Source organism: Thalassophryne amazonica, chromosome 15, assembly GCF_902500255.1.
Source record: "Thalassophryne amazonica chromosome 15, fThaAma1.1, whole genome shotgun sequence".
NCBI classification, from domain to species: Eukaryota; Metazoa; Chordata; class Actinopteri; order Batrachoidiformes; family Batrachoididae; genus Thalassophryne; species Thalassophryne amazonica.
The window spans coordinates 68,412,274-68,428,453 of record NC_047117.1 but is presented as its reverse complement, the minus strand read 5'-3'; the positions used below and the strand labels follow the sequence as shown (position 1 = coordinate 68,428,453).

Below are 16,180 nucleotides of genomic sequence, written 5' to 3'. Positions count from 1 at the left end.
TTTTTTTTTTTTTTTTTTTTTGAGATTTTTGCAAATTCATTAAAGATACGAAAAGCTCAAAACTGAACTCAGGTGCATCCCATTTCCAGTGATCATTCTTGAGATGTTTCTACAGCTTAGCTGGAGTCCACCTGGGGTAAATGCAGTTGATTGGACCTAATTTGGAAAGGGACACACTTGTCTACATATAAGGTCCCACAGTTGACAGCACATGTCAGAGCACAAACCAAGCAAGAAGTCAAAGGAATTGTCTGTAGACCTCAGACAGGATTGTCGCAAGGCACAAATCTTGGGAAGGGTACAGAAACATTTCTGCTCCTTTGAATGTCCCAATGAGCACAGTGGCCTCCATCATTCACAAATCGAAAAGGCTTGGATCCACCACAACTCTTCCCTACAGCTGGCTGCCTGTCTAAACTGAGCGATCGGGGAGAAGGACCTTAGTCAGGGAGGTAACCAAGAACTTGATGGTCACTCTGTCAGAGCGGCCAGACGGAAGCACCTCCTCCGTAAAAGGCACATGACAGCCCACCTGGAGTTTGCCAAAAGGCACTTGAAGGACTATCAGACCATGAGAAATAAAATTCTCTGGTCTTATGAGACAAAGATTGAACTCTTTGGTGTGAATGTCAGGCCTCATGTTTGGAGCATGGTGGTGGCAGCATCATGCTGTGAGGATGTTTTTCAGCGGCAAGAACTGGGAGACTAGTCATGATTGAGGGAAAGATGAATGCAGTAATGTACAGAGACATCCTGGATGAAAACCTGCTCCAGAGCACTCTTGACCTCAGACTGGGGCAAAGGTTCATCTTTCAGCAGGACAATGTCCCTAAGCACACAGCCAAGATATCAAAGGAGTGGCTTCAGGACAACTCTGAATGTTCCTGAGTGGTCCAGAGCCCAGATCTGAAGCTGACTGAACATCTCTGGAAAGATCTGAAAATGGCTGTGCATTGACGCTCCCCATCCAACCTGATGGAGCCTGAGAGGTGCTGCAAAGAGGAATGGACAAAACTGCCCAAAGATTGGTGCACCAAACTTGTGGCATCATATTCAAGAAGACTTGAGGCTGTAATTGCTGCCAAATGTGCATCAACAAAGTATTGAGCAAGGGGTGTGAACACTTATGTACATGTGATATATATATATATATATATATATATATATATATATATATATATATATATATATATATATATATATATATATATATATATATATATATATATATATATATATATATATATAAGAAATTTGCAAAAATAAAAAATCTTTTTTCGTGTCATTATGGGGTGTGTGAGTAGATATATGAGGGAAAAATTGATTTAATCCATTTTAGAATAACATAAAAAAAAACTGGGAAAAAAAATGAAGTGCTGTGAATACTTTCCAGATGCACGGTATATAGCCCAGGCAGAGATATGTGCTCTCTGAGTGACTTCTGGTTGCATATGTCATGCTAGTACAAAGGAAAAAGTGGCAAACTATGTTTTATAGCAGGCGCCAGGGATACTCAGATGCAGCTTGTCATAATACTGGAACAAACCAGCAGACTTCTCACAGTAAACCAAATATGTGCAATTTTATTTTCTTTGAAAACTAATCACTCATCTAATTATGAAACTGATAGATAACTAATTAAACAGCTTCAGAAAAACTCCACAGCCATTGAGACCAGTATGACAAAACTCTGACTGACCATTAGAAATGTGTGCCTGTGAACACACATCTAACAATCTTGCACATTTGGTATTTGAAACAAACTGCTAAAATGAGAGGTTAACCACACCATTATGTGTAGCTAGCTTTAGGTTTTAATGTGGGCGTGTGAGTCTAACCCACTTTCCCCATGCTTGTGCCTTCTCTGGGGGTCTATTTGGGTGCCTATGTTGACCCATGCGTGAAGAACATTCCCACAGTAAATTATGAATGTGTGTGCATGTGCGTGCGTATGCATGGTAAATTATGAATGCAATGGGCTGCTGCAGGGGCAACGGGTCCCACACAACGTTTGAAATACACAGCCAACATACAAATGAATGAAGGATAAGAAAAGATATTAAATTCATAATTCTGCTTCATTTATACACTAAATAACAGTGAAAGACCTTTTAAAACTCATTAAACAGAAATGGATGCAAGTTTTGTTCTACCTACATGTGGAGATTTTTCCTTAAAGGGTCATACTGTTAAAAAAAAAAAAAAAAAAAATCAGGCTTTGTCCACCATTTAAAGTCAGATATGCCTGAAGTGTTGTGATAACTATATCCCCAAATCCACTGAGTGTTTTTTCAACCTGAGGTTCTCCTGTTCTAAGAAACATTTAGGCCTTAAACAGCTCCTTTTAGAGTTTGGTGACATATGTTACAGAAGTCCATGATTGCTTAGTGAGACAGGTGCACTGGGTCCCACCGTACACCCAGCACAATGCTGCTCACTGCACAGCACAAATGTCACTGCTGGTTTCCAACTGCTCAAGTGATTTGCATATAGAAAAACCTTTCCCCCTCAGAAAGCCTCTCACTGCTGAGTCTGTCATCTCTACAGCTTTGGACCGGCTGCTGGTGCACCTGCCTCTTAAAGGGAATGACAGGTGACTCTCTCGTTCATCCAGTTACTGGACTTCTTGTTTGATTTTAAGACTTTTAAACATTCATCCAGATATGACCTTCAGTTTTTAAAACTGAAGAAGCAGCAGCAGCGACATGTTAAAACCTGTGGAGATGAGCAGCAAAACATCCTGAACACCAACAAGAAATGCAGTTACTGTCGCATAAACCTTTTGATAATTTTCTAACTGTATATTGAGAGAAAAGATTTCTCAGATAAAAGTTAAACACGTTTTGCCAAGCTGGACTGTTTTAGCTAGAATAGGCCAAAGTGAGTCATATGCATTAAAAAAAATAATTATTATAAATCAGAACTTCAAAGAACTTAGACTTTAAAAGCTAAACAGACAATGCACAATTTTTAAGACCAATAAAATATATTTGCAATTGTCAAACTAATGTCAAAGCCTTTTTATGGAGTGTCCCGTCTATCCAATGTGGACTGCAATGCTCATTCTGTGCAAATATTTGGCTTGTGAAAATGACTTTGTGGTTGATGCTTTCATGTCGAAATGAGCTTAATTTCAAAGTGGTGTGTGCAGAGGCAACCCATATCCCTGTAAATACAGTGCAAGTAGTGTCTTTGCATCCATAACGTTTCCCATTCAGTGTACATGCAGGACTACAGTATGATTTAAGTTCACATTCAGGAAAATTCTGTTTTGCTTGTTTAATTTTTACCATTTATTAGTGATTCATGAAATAAGATTTGATAAGCAATAAAAAGTAGAAGTGAATCTAAGATGTTATATTTTTGTTGATGTGAAACAAATAACTGCAAATATGGGTGTCTGTGTTTGGCAATATTGTATTTATAATTACAATACAACTAATTTTGGGTTGTGGAAAGACTAGAAGAGCAGTTTAAAAGGCAATGCCATTTTTGGGGGGTGGAAAATTAAATCATCATGCAATTGATTCCGGTAATAATAATAAACAATCTATTCACTCTCGTTAGCAATTGGTGTTTCAGCATTTCCCATAATGCACCACGGTGCCAGCAGAGTTCCGCTGTCTCACAGCGCATGTAAACAATGGCAAAGCAAGGATGTGGATGGCGCTAATTTAGCAAGTTCACGGGCGATTATTTCAATTCAATTTCAATTTATTTTCATTTATATAGCACCAAATCACAACAGAGTTGCCTCAAAGCGCTCACACAGGTACGATTATGATTATACGCTCTCCCAAGTTGAGAGGGTTATCTAGAGGAGGTGTAGCACCTGTGATGGACTTCTGCTGTGCCCCGATGTTGTCTTATTGCCCATACTTCACAAGATGTGTTTACACTGAGTGCTGAGCTCCTGACATCAGAACTCTGCTGAAACAGACCTCTCACGCGAGTCACAGACTGCCAGACAGCGCAAGATTCACAACTGTGAAACACCGAATATTCGTACAGTATCATTTCACCGCCTGCAAAAATTAAATACATAATAAAAACAATGAAAACCTCTTATTAGTCTGTTGAAAACCACAAATACATTTGGTCAATTCCATTAGCTTAGCAGTGGAATTTGAATTTTTACGCAGCTGTAGCACTAGCATTCCTATTCCACTCCAAGAGCAATTCTAGTTAAATCCCTCTTTGAATTTAAAGCCTTCTTTTGTTTCTAACACTTGACCTCTGACCAGTGTTTTAACCTGCTAATGTCCTTCTTGGCTTAAAGTTTTCATGCACGTGCAAGCTTGTACCGCCACTGTGTTAATATGTTAATGTAAACAAACATATGTAGACTACGCATATTAACACACAGCAACAAAAACTATATGTAAAACATGTTAATAAGCAATACTAAGCCTGAAAAATTGTGATTCCTCCCTCACCACTGGGAACCTTTTACATAATAGCTAAAATTAGCTGATAACAGCAGAAAACAGTGAGAAGCAACTGAATACCTTAAAAAAAAAAAGTCACCACGACAGTCAAACCACATGTCAATCCATCATTAAAACTTTGCAGTTAATTCACAGTGTAGGACCGCCCCCTAAATATAATGAGGATGAGTGATTAAAGTGATTAAAATTATGTTAACTTTGAATGCACAGAATAACTGAAAAGTTTTTTTTTTTTTTTTGCACTTATGTAACATACCATATACCTGGACACGTCTAGGCTTATTAGAGGTAATAATCTATCATCTCATGCATGATGGAAATTAGGAGCAGGTGTGATTGAACTTACATGTAGTTTGAAATGAGCTTGTTTGTCAATTTCTTTAATTTCCAAACCTGAGGTCTGGTAGATACCACTGCTTTTAATCAACATTAAATTGATGCATTTTGAAAAGCTAAGGTGCACATCCTGATCATTCGCACATGCATCTCAAAACCATGAAGCTCCACTTTGGATGCACTGATAATTAGTTAAGCAATAATATAAGATCAAAATCAAATCAAATCAATTTTATTTATATAGCGCCAAATCACAACAAACAGTTGCCGCAAGGCGCTTTATATTGTAAGGCAAAAGCCATACAATAATTACAGAAAAACCCCAACGGTCAAAACGACCCCCTGTGAGCAAGCACTTGGCAACAGTGGGAAGGAAAAACTCCCTTTTAACAGGAAGAAACCTCCAGCAGAACCAGGCTCAGGGAGGGGCAGTCTTCTGCTGGGACTGGTTGGGGCTGAGGGAGAGAATCAGGAAAAAGACATGCTGTGGAGGGGAGCAGAGATCAATCACTAATGATTAAATGCAGAGTGGTGCATACAGAGCAAAAAGAGAAAGAAACACTCAGTGCATCATGGGAACCCCCCAGCAGTCTAAGTCTATAGCAGCATAACTAAGGGATGGTTCAGGGTCACCTGATCCAGCCCTAACTATAAGCTTTAGCAAAAAGGAAAGTTTTAAGCCTAATCTTAAAAGTAGAGAGGGTGTCTGTCTCCCTGATCTGAATTGGGAGCTGGTTCCACAGGAGAGGAGCCTGAAAGCTGAAGGCTCTGCCTCCCATTCTACTCTTACAAACCCTAGGAACTACAAGTAAGCCTGCAGTCTGAGAGCGAAGCTCTCTATTGGGGTGATATGGTACTATGAGGTCCCTAAGATAAGATGGGACCTGATTATTCAAAACCTTATAAGTAAGAAGAAGAATTTTAAATTCTATTCTAGAATTAACAGGAAGCCAATGAAGAGAGGCCAATATGGGTGAGATATGCTCTCTCCTTCTAGTCCCTGTTAGCACTCTAGCTGCAGCATTTTGAATTAACTGAAGGCTTTTCAGGGAACTTTTAGGACAACCTGATAATAATGAATTACAATAGTCCAGCCTAGAGGAAATAAATGCATGAATTAGTTTTTCAGCATCACTCTGAGACAAGACCTTTCTAATTTTAGAGATATTGCGCAAATGCAAAAAAGCAGTCCTACATATTTGTTTAATATGTGCATTGAATGACATATCCTGATCAAAAATGACTCCAAGATTTCTCACAGTATTACTAGAGGTCAGGGTAATGCCATCCAGAGTAAGGATCTGGTTAGACACCACGTTTCTAAGATTTGTGGGGCCAAGTACAATAACTTCAGTTTTATCTGAGTTTAAAAGCAGGAAATTAGAGGTCATCCATGTCTTTATGTCTGTAAGACAATCCTGCAGTTTAGCTAATTGGTGTGTGTCCTCTGGCTTCATGGATAGATAAAGCTGGGTATCATCTGTGTAACAATGAAAATTTAAGCAATGCCGTCTAATAATACTGCCTAAGGGAAACATGTATAAAGTGAATAAAATTGGTCCTAGCACAGAACCTTGTGGAACTCCATAATTAACCTTAGTCTGTGAAGAAGAGTCCCCATTTACATGAACAAATTGTAATCTATTAGATAAATATGATTCAAACCACCGCAGCGCAGTGCCTTTAATACCTATGGCATGCGCTAATCTCTGTAATAAAATTTTATGGTCAACAGTATCAAAAGCAGCACTTGAGGTCTAACAGAACAAGCACAGAGATGAGTCCACTGTCTGAGACCATAAGATGATCATTTGTAACCTTCACTAATGCTGTTTCCGCACTATGATGAATTCTAAAACCTGACTGAAACTCTTGAAATAGACCATTCCTCTGCAGATGATCAGTTAGCTGTTTTACAACTACCCTTTCAAGAATTTTTGAGAGAAAAGGAAGGTTGGAGATTGGCCTATAATTAGCTAAGATAGCTGGGTCAAGTGATGGCTTTTTAAGTAATGGTTTAATTACTGCCACCTTAAAAGCCTGTGGTACATAGCCAACTAATAAAGATAGATTGATCATATTTAAGATCGAAGCATTCATTAATGGTAGGGCTTCCTTGAGCAGCCTGGTAGGAATGGGGTCTAATAGACATGTTGATGGTTTGGAGGAAGTAACTAATGAAAATAACTCAGACAGAACAATCGGAGAGAAAGAGTCTAACCAAATACCGGCATCACTGAAAGCAGCCAAAGATAATGATACGTCTTTGGGATGGTTATGAGTAATTTTTTCTCTAACAGTTAAAATTTTATTAGCAAAGAAAGTCATGAAGTCATTACTAGTTAAAGTTAAAGGAATACTTGGCTCAATAGAGCTCTGACTCTTTGTCAGCCTGGCTACAGTGCTGAAAAGAAACCTGGGGTTGTTCTTATTTTCTTCAATTAGTGATGAGTAATAAGATGTCCTAGCTTTACGGAGGGCTTTTTTATAGAGCAACAGACTGTTTTTCCAGGCTAAGTGAAGATCTTCTAAATTAGTGAGACGCCATTTCCTCTCCAATTTACGGGTTATCTGCTTTAAGCTGCGAGTTTGTGAGTTATACCACGGAGTCAGGCACTTCTGATTTAAAGCTCTCTTTTTCAGAGGAGCTACAGCATCCAAAGTTGTCTTCAATGAGGATGTAAAACTACTGACGAGATACTCTATCTCACTTACAGAGTTTAGGTAGCTACTCTGCACTGTGTTGGTATATGACATTAGAGAACATGAAGAAGGAATCATATCCTTAAACCTAATTACAGCGCTTTCTAAAAGACTTCTAGTGTAATGAAACTTATTCCCCACTGCTGGGTAGTCCATCAGAGTAAATGTAAATGTTATTAAGAAATGATCAGACAGAAGGGAGTTTTCAAGGAATACTGTTAAGTCTTCAATTTCCATACCATAAGTCAGAACAAGATCTAAGATATGATTAAAGTGGTGGGTGGACTCATTTATGTTTTGATCAAAGCCAATTGAGTCTAATAATAGATTAAATGCAGTGCTGAGGCTGTCATTCTCAGTATCTGAGTGGATGTTAAAATCGCCCACTATAATTATCTTATCTGAGCTAAGCACTAAGTCAGACAAAAGGTCTGAAAATTCACAGAGAAACTCACAGTAACGACCAGGTGGACGATAGATAATAACAAATAAAATTGGTTTTTGGGACTTCCAATTTGGATGGACAAGACTAAGAGTCAAGCTTTCAAATGAATTAAAGCTCTGTCTGGGTTTTTGATTAATCAATAAGCTGGAATGGAAGATTGCTGCTAATCCTCCACCTCGGCCCATGCTACGAGCATTCTGGCAGTTAGTGTGACTCGGGGGTGTTGACTCATTTAAACTAACATATTCATCCTGCTGTAACCAGGTTTCTGTAAGACAGAATAAATCAATATGTTGATCAATTATTATATCATTTACTAACAGGGACTTAGAAGAGAGAGACCTAATGTTTAATAGACCACATTTAACTGTTTTAGTCTGTGGTGCAGTTGAAGGTGCTATATTATTTTTTCTTTTGCTTAAATAGATTTTTACTGGTTATTGGTGGTCTGGGAGCAGGCACCGTCTCTACGGGGATGGGGTAATGAGGGGATGGCAGGGGGAGAGAAGCTGCAGAGAGGTGTGTAAGACTACAACTCTGCTTACTGGTCCCAACCGTGGATAGTCACGGTTTGGAGGATTTAAGAAAATTGGCCAGATTTCTAGAAATGAGAGCTGCTCCATCCAAAGTGGGATGGATGCCGTCTCTCCTAACAAGACCAGGTTTTCCCCAGAAGCTTTGCCAATTATCTATGAAGCCCACCTCATTTTTGGACACCAAAAAAAGATGGATGTAGATATGCTCTTTTCAGTTGTTATCCACCATTTTTAAAAAATGCACCTGTCTGGATTTCTGCTGAGGTTTCGCAGTGCCTGTAGCAGATTGCTAACTACAGTGGCAACACGTCAGGTCTGCTGAGACACACTCCAGCACTCTCATTAAGCAAACATATAGTGCCACGTATGTAAACACCCACACACAGACATGCTCCACTCCCACAAACCAGCAGTTAATTATTGAGCTTTGATTGCGGCCATGCTCGTCTCACATTAATTAGAATTGTAAACATTTCATTAATTGGACTGAGCCGGTCTTTAAGGACCTGGGGAATTTCTGCACTGGTGTGTGTGTGTTTCCTCACCAGTTTGTATCGCTGCATGGGGATCCTGCTGGTGTCAATGGGACTTCTCTTGAGTTCATCACTAAACCTCGCCTCTGGCAGTGCTATTGCACACATTACATGGGCCCACCTATTTAGCACAAATAACACTCAAAATTAACACATAATCACAATTAATGAATAGAAATTGCTCATTTGTATGAGAGATGAGCAACAAAAAAGCAGAGAACAAAAGTGTCTTACTTGTCATTTTTGGTTTTTTTCAGCGCACCACCCCTGAGGTTGCAAAGGCAGCATTCCTAAAAAAAAAAAAAAAAAAAAAAAAGAAAGAAACAAATCTGATTTTTCTTTTTACACACACACACCAAATTCCCAGTTTGAATTTTTTGATAAAGCATGGAACAAATTCTTCCTGATTTAAAAAAAAAATGAGAATAATTTAAGTGGTCGTATTGTGCAAAACCAGTTTTTATCTGCCTTTGACATTTTCAAAAGATTGAGGTTAAATGTTACACATCTCTAATGTCCCACAATTCTTTAAGTATTATGGGAAAATGAGAAAGAAGAAGGAAGAAGAAAGAAGAAGGAAAAAAGAAAGAAGAAGATGATATGAGAGATGTTCTGTTTTAGAAGGAGTGAATTTAATAAATCATGCTCTCAATGTGAAAGACCACTCTCTGGAATAAGAAGACGGAATATAACTTTCACAGTTCTTGGCAGTCCACTTGTGTAACAAGAACAGCAAAAGCAGATCAGCCAGGTTAAGTTGGTAAGGTACGACTATTGTCTTTTACAAATGCTTTACAAAAGTTTTTCAATGTTCAATTACAAAAGTTTTTAAATGTTTAATAAAACTGCGCATTTACCTCACCTATGACTGTCTTTTTCAGTGGCGACAACAAGCAGGGAGCCGGAGCTCTTTGTGCCATGTACAATAACAACAAACCATTTTTTTATTCCAGAGAGACTGCAATATGACCACCTCAGACAAAGCATAGCATTAAAATGTTCTAGCTTGTCCTCACATATGTAAATCCTTGTTTTTTTTCTCTCTGTCTTTGTTAAGTGGGCTGAAGAATGGTCTTACTGCAGTAAAGCTTCCTTCCACACAACGATCACATGACCACTGTTCACTGACGTCTGTGGCGCAAACACCATAGCAACCTAAAGAATATAGGACAAATAAGTTAAAAGACAAAATCATAGGCTATTCATCAACATGTGGAATGTTTTAATGCTCTAAAACAATTTAGCAATTCATTATGAAATACTATAGTTGCAAACTTTGAAATAGTACTACATTAAACTAAACTCCTTATGAAATTTTTCTTGTGTTCATAATATTAACCTATTTAAGTCCATTTTTTTAAATTAAAAATCCCATTTCACAAAGGCTCTGACATTTTTCCTGGTAGATTTTGCATTTCAAAATGATTTTTTTTTTAACCATACTGACTTTGTCAATCAGAATAAACAGTGAAAAGACCTTTATGTGATTCGCCATTTGCACATTTGAGATAAATGAATGGAGCTGCTGCAGTATCGATCTTCCTGTGGAAGTGTGGCCAATACACACAGCAGTGAATTAAGTGCAAACAGCAAACGCACCATGAGGGGAACCATAGGCATGTGAAGACAACAGTTCCAGCAGTGTATACAGAACCTCATTATCCTTGTAAATATGTTAAACAATGATTTGTCTGAACATTTCAAATCTCATATGTAGTTCAAAATTAGTGATGACCGTGCTCCAGGCTATGAAACCTTTTAAACAGCAGCATTTCAATGTGTAGTGATATAGATATCTAAAAACAAAGCAAACTTATGACCCTAAAGATTTTGAACAGTACACCGATTGTGCTACTGGATGTTTGACCAAAATGAGACTGAGTTGATCTGCAGTGATTCGGTTTGTTGCCATCAATAGTATTTCAGACAGTTGGGAGACTTTGACTCAATATTGTTGCCCTGTTCAAGTGTATTTTTGGTTCCAAGCAAATAGTGCTGCAACCACATGCAGCGGTTAGGTGGTTTTGATAAAGGTGAACAGAGTCTGAGAAAGATAAATGAAAAGGTCAAAGTCACAGACCAACAAAATATATGCTTATTTACAACAGCAATTCCAAGGAATTTGTAACAGATACACTAAGATGAAATCATATGTCAATGTTTTATTGGTCACACTCACTACTGTTCATGCTGGATGAGGGTAAAAAATTGAACACATTTAGAGCAGTTGTTTTGAGTAATTAGTTCATGATATACCTATGATTACTGTTAAACACTAATGTAAAATAACACATATCACCTTTCGGTTAGTTACAAGATCTTTAACTTGGGTGACTGTTAAAAGTGTAACTGATTAACATTTTGGAGTGAATTTGTATGAATCTGTGCCAAACATGTAAGTTACGGATGTTGCACTCCATCTCTTCTTCTTTTCATTATTAAAAAATAATCTTAATTTATTTAAATTATTTCTTTGCACTCTGTTTACAACATTTAAAAACCTTTAAACATTTTATTTGAAGAATTTCTGTGCAAATAATACCTTTATTTAAAAAAATCATTCTTAAAAATTTAAACTCTAAACATTTAATTATATATTGCAATATGAAGGTCTTCTCAGTTATGGTTTGCGTGAATAATATGATTACAAATTTACACATAACAATGATGTTTGCTAAATAAAACCACATCAGCACAGATCTGTGACAGGTAGGTGTGTGCCAGTGAAGGCACAGAGGGAGAGAATTTTCCTCGCAACCGATCCAATGGAAAACAAAAGGAAGACAATCCACGTAAAACGGTTTTTCAGGAACAGGCTCAGGAACACTTCAGAAAACCATTGTCAGTTAACACAGTTCGTCGCTACATCTACAAGTGCAAGTTAAAACTCTACCATGCAAAGCGAAAGCCATACATCAACAGCATGCAGAAACGCGGCCACCTTCTCTGGGCCAGAACTCATTTGAAATGGACAGACGCAAAGTGGAAAAATGTGCTGTGGTCTGATGAGTCCACATTTTAAATTGTTTTTTGAAATCATGGACGTCGTGTCCTCCGGACAAAAGAGGAAAAAGACCATCCAGATTGCTGCCAGCGCAAAGTTCCAAAGCCAGCATCTGTGATGGTATGGGGGTGTGTTAGTGCCCATGGCGTGGGCAACTTACACATCTGTGATGGCACCATCAATACTGAAAGGTACATCCAGGTTTTGGAGCAACACATGCAGCCATCCAAGCAACGTCTTTTTCAGGGATGTCCCTGCTTATTTCAGCAAGACAATGCCAAGCCGCATTCTGCACGTGTTACAACAGCGTGGCTTCGTAGTAAACGAGTGCGGGTACTAGACTGGCCTGCCTGCAGTCCAGACCTGTCGCCCATTAAAAATGTGTGGCGCATTATGAAGCACAAAATACGACAGAGACCCCGGACTGTTGAACAACTGAAGTCGTACATCAAGCAAGAATGGGAAAGAATTCCACCTAGAAAGCTTCAACAATTAGTGTCCTCAGTTCCCAAACACTTATTGAGTGTTGTTAGAAGGAAATGTGATGTAACACAGTGGTAAACATACCACTGTCCCAGCTTTTTGAAACGTGCTGTAGGCATCCATTTCAAAATAAGCAAATATTTGCACAAAAACAATAAAGTTTATCAGTTTGAACATTAAATATCTTGTCTTTGTGGTGTATTCAAGTGAATATAGGTTGAAGAGGATTTGCAAATCATTGTATTCTGTTTTTATTTACATTTTACACAACGTCCCAACTTCATTGGAATTGGGGTTGTACTATACTGTTTGTATTTTGTAATAACTGATGTAAATCAAGTCTAAGACATAGTCAGCAACTTGTAAATGTTCATGTATCCATCCCTGACTTATTTAGAGAAAGCTGTCAAAAAATGACAATTTATGGTAACGTCATCAACTATTTTAAGCCATAAAGCTATGAATAACTACAGGTGCAGTCACTGAGTGACGATTATGCACTGGGGAGACAAGTCCAGGCTCCAGAATCCTTTTAGCAGTGACTGCTACCTGCTGTGGGTTCAACCATGTTTGTCTGTTCTGAGCATTTTATTATATATATATCTGAGATAGCATGGCTTGCTGTGCACTTAACTATACTTATGGACCATCTAAGAGGTTCTCCACTATTTGCATGGAGTGAACTTTTCATATTAGTTCACTTGTAGGTTAGCACCATTACAACTGTTTAGCAGTTATTAGCTTTTGATCATTAGGTCCACTGATGGTGGAATGGTTACTGAGGCAATGTGGCAGTGATCATTTCTAATACCCACACCTAGTCCACCCGTTCTGAAAACTGAAACTCAATCCACAAAAATATGCGCTAATCAAACACCCAAACCACAGTTGGCCTGTTAGCCTTAGCTTGTTCAGCAACTGCGGGATGTTTGTGTGTTTGGGATTCATTCGCTCCATCCAGATCATGTCATTCTTGCTAATGCGCTAGATCTTTACTCATTAATGGGCTACCCAGGAGTTAGCTCAGACACTGCCAAGATGGTGACATGTGGAGTCACCAAATTTGAGTTTCAAAACTTGCTTTTCAAAAAAAGAAAAAAAAAAAAAAGCTTTGGGTAACATCACAGAGGGTTTGTCCAGTATCAATACAGTCTACGGCTTTGACGCTGAAAAGTGCATTTTGTTTGTGTGTGCATCTAAAAATAAATGTTCTGACTGCAGCTCTGCCAGACTTTTCTGCTTTAGACTCAGACAGCTAACCTTTTCTCACAGTGACAACATGGCTGACAGACACTCCAAATATTTAATAGCAGGAAAACCCCAAGCCAGTTTGTGTAAATAATCTTGATCAGGCCTATGTCCTTGGCATGGAACAATACCACAAATATTGCATTTTAAAAAAGAAAAAAAAAAACTGGAAGCCTCGAGCATAAAAAAGAGAGAACTCAAAAGTAAGACAAACTGTGATGCTTTTCAAAGCTGGCAGCTTGTTAGAATCCATGAGCTGGTGGGTTAAGCTCGGGGAATTTTTATATGTAACAAACCCTAATAGTCTGAGTATGTGTGTCTGTCTTTGTTCTTTTTCCCCCGCTATCCATCACTAAACCAATCAAAGTATATGCTCACATCATTTTCCTTTTCCCAGGTTCAAGTAACAACAGAAATAGTGTTGAAATGTACTCATTGTTGGGTCTCAAAGCAAACTTTTGGCTTTTTCATCAGAGTCAAATCACATACACTTCATCTCCCGCCTGTCAGACATATAAGTGAATACATGTGTAATGTGACAGCTAAGTGCACAGATATACATTTATAATGCCTCACACAGATGTTTCCATGTAAAAATTAGGTAAGTAAAGAGTAGATAAAAAACTAAAGTAACTTGGGAAGACATTTATTTTGCAGATTCTGTGAAGGCTTAAGATATTGTGCTGTGTGTGCATTCTGGGGAAAAAATCTCGAGGTGTTAAAGTGCATAAATCAAAAGGACAGCGATGTCATGTACTCCATCTGTGAGTGAAGTGGAAGTGAACGGCTCTGAGGTTTGAAGAGCGAGTGTGTGTGTGTGGGGGGGGGGGGGGGGGGGGGGTGCATGACTGTGGTGCTTTTGAACAGGAAGTATGTGTAGCGAAAGAGCAAGAGAGAATTCGTCCCTCGTTCAGCTGACAAGGGAAATAAAATATTCCAAACCACAAAGAGGAGGAGACACAGAAAAAGGCTGGAACACTGACATCGAGTGAGTCAATACTTTAAACCCACTGACCTTCTCACAGTGACAGAGAGACAAGCACATGTGAAAAAAAACTATGTGGTTTGATATGTAGTTGAGCCCAAAAGTTTGCACATCTTATTTTGAAAAGGCAAAACAAAACAACCCCCCCCCCCAATCAACATAACATTTAATGCCCATTCAGCTCAGACAAGATGTTCCTTTAAAGTCACAAAAATGGATAATAACTGTGTAAAAAGAAGCAAACAGTGAAATAATAATATCAATGGAAAAATTAGCATTCCCCTTTATGAAATGTCCTTTAATACTTTGTATGTTATCGCGTTGCCTTCATGTGCTCCTCTAACTTCTCTCAATAGCTTATGCATCTTCTCACAGAAATATATGTATGCAGAACTTTCATTAAAAAGGTGTCAGTGCTGTTAAAGGGATCTTAATTTGACATGAAATACAAAGATATCTGCCAATTCCGCATGGAATCAACTGCCTTGCTTTGGTTCTTATCACTTAATCTCTGACTTTAATGCTCTGAAATGGTCAGTTGGGAGCTTGGCTATGATCTGGGAATGAAAACGGATCGTGAGCGTCACAGTCCAACGTGCAAGCCATTACCACACCACCTTGCGATCAAGCTTTTACCGGAGTTTTCAACCGGTCATGTTCTTTTTGGTTTAAAGTTTCCATGCATGTGTAAAATCAAACCTCCACTCTGTTATTGTAAACAGACAAATGGACTGTGGCACAGAGAACCAAAACAGTATGTAAAACATGTTAGTAAAACCGTGGTCACAACCCGCCGTACTTGCACGTGCGTGCAGTCTACTTGCAAAAACGTGGGCTAAATTTGGAGAACCGTATGTCGTAAGTACTGCCTCAGTACGAATTTAGGAGCACGCAGACACGCCGTAGAGGTTTTAGTGCATGCAGAACTTTTGCTGCGGTCAGGCTGCGGATTCACCAGCAGTACAGATGACGCACGTTGTGAGTACTGCCTCAGTACGGATTCAAAGCGGCACATTTTCATTCAATTAACCAAATCCGTACGTAGGCAGTACGGATTAGGGCAATCACCACATACTATGGAGGCCGACAGACTTGCATGCGCGACACAGCTTCTCACTTGAACTTGGACTTTATTTCCAAACATCAGCAACACAGACACTCCACAGCTTCAGTCTGTTAACTAGCTGTAACTTTTTGAGACAAGTAAACACTCGTACAACTGACCTCTGCAGGCTGGACATGCTCATGCATCGCCGACGCCGAAAAACACCTGCCGCTCCGGTCCCGCTCATAAAAAAGAAAAGCGACCCCCCCCCCCCCCCACACACACACACACACACACTGCTTTATTGTCAACTCTCTTTATCGTTACACTCCTAGAGACGTGCATTGAACGTACTCCCTCCTTCCTCTTGCTACAGCCTCCGTACGTTTTTACAAAAACGTAGTGGCCGTGACA

General features: G+C 38.9%; 1 protein-coding gene across 2 annotated transcripts in view; it reads right to left on the bottom strand.

Moving 5' to 3' along the window:
* kdm4c (lysine (K)-specific demethylase 4C) overlaps positions 1-16,180 on the bottom strand; it is a 68,808-nt gene that overhangs the window by 14,650 nt on the left and 37,978 nt on the right. For both annotated transcript variants that reach the window (XM_034189364.1, XM_034189365.1), the window contains exons 14-16: positions 10,080-10,156; positions 9,236-9,291; positions 9,014-9,122 (exon numbers count right to left, since the gene is read on the bottom strand). In XM_034189364.1, the coding sequence (XP_034045255.1) occupies positions 9,014-9,122; positions 9,236-9,291; positions 10,080-10,156 (242 nt within the window). The remainder of the gene's footprint in view (positions 1-9,013; positions 9,123-9,235; positions 9,292-10,079; positions 10,157-16,180) is intronic.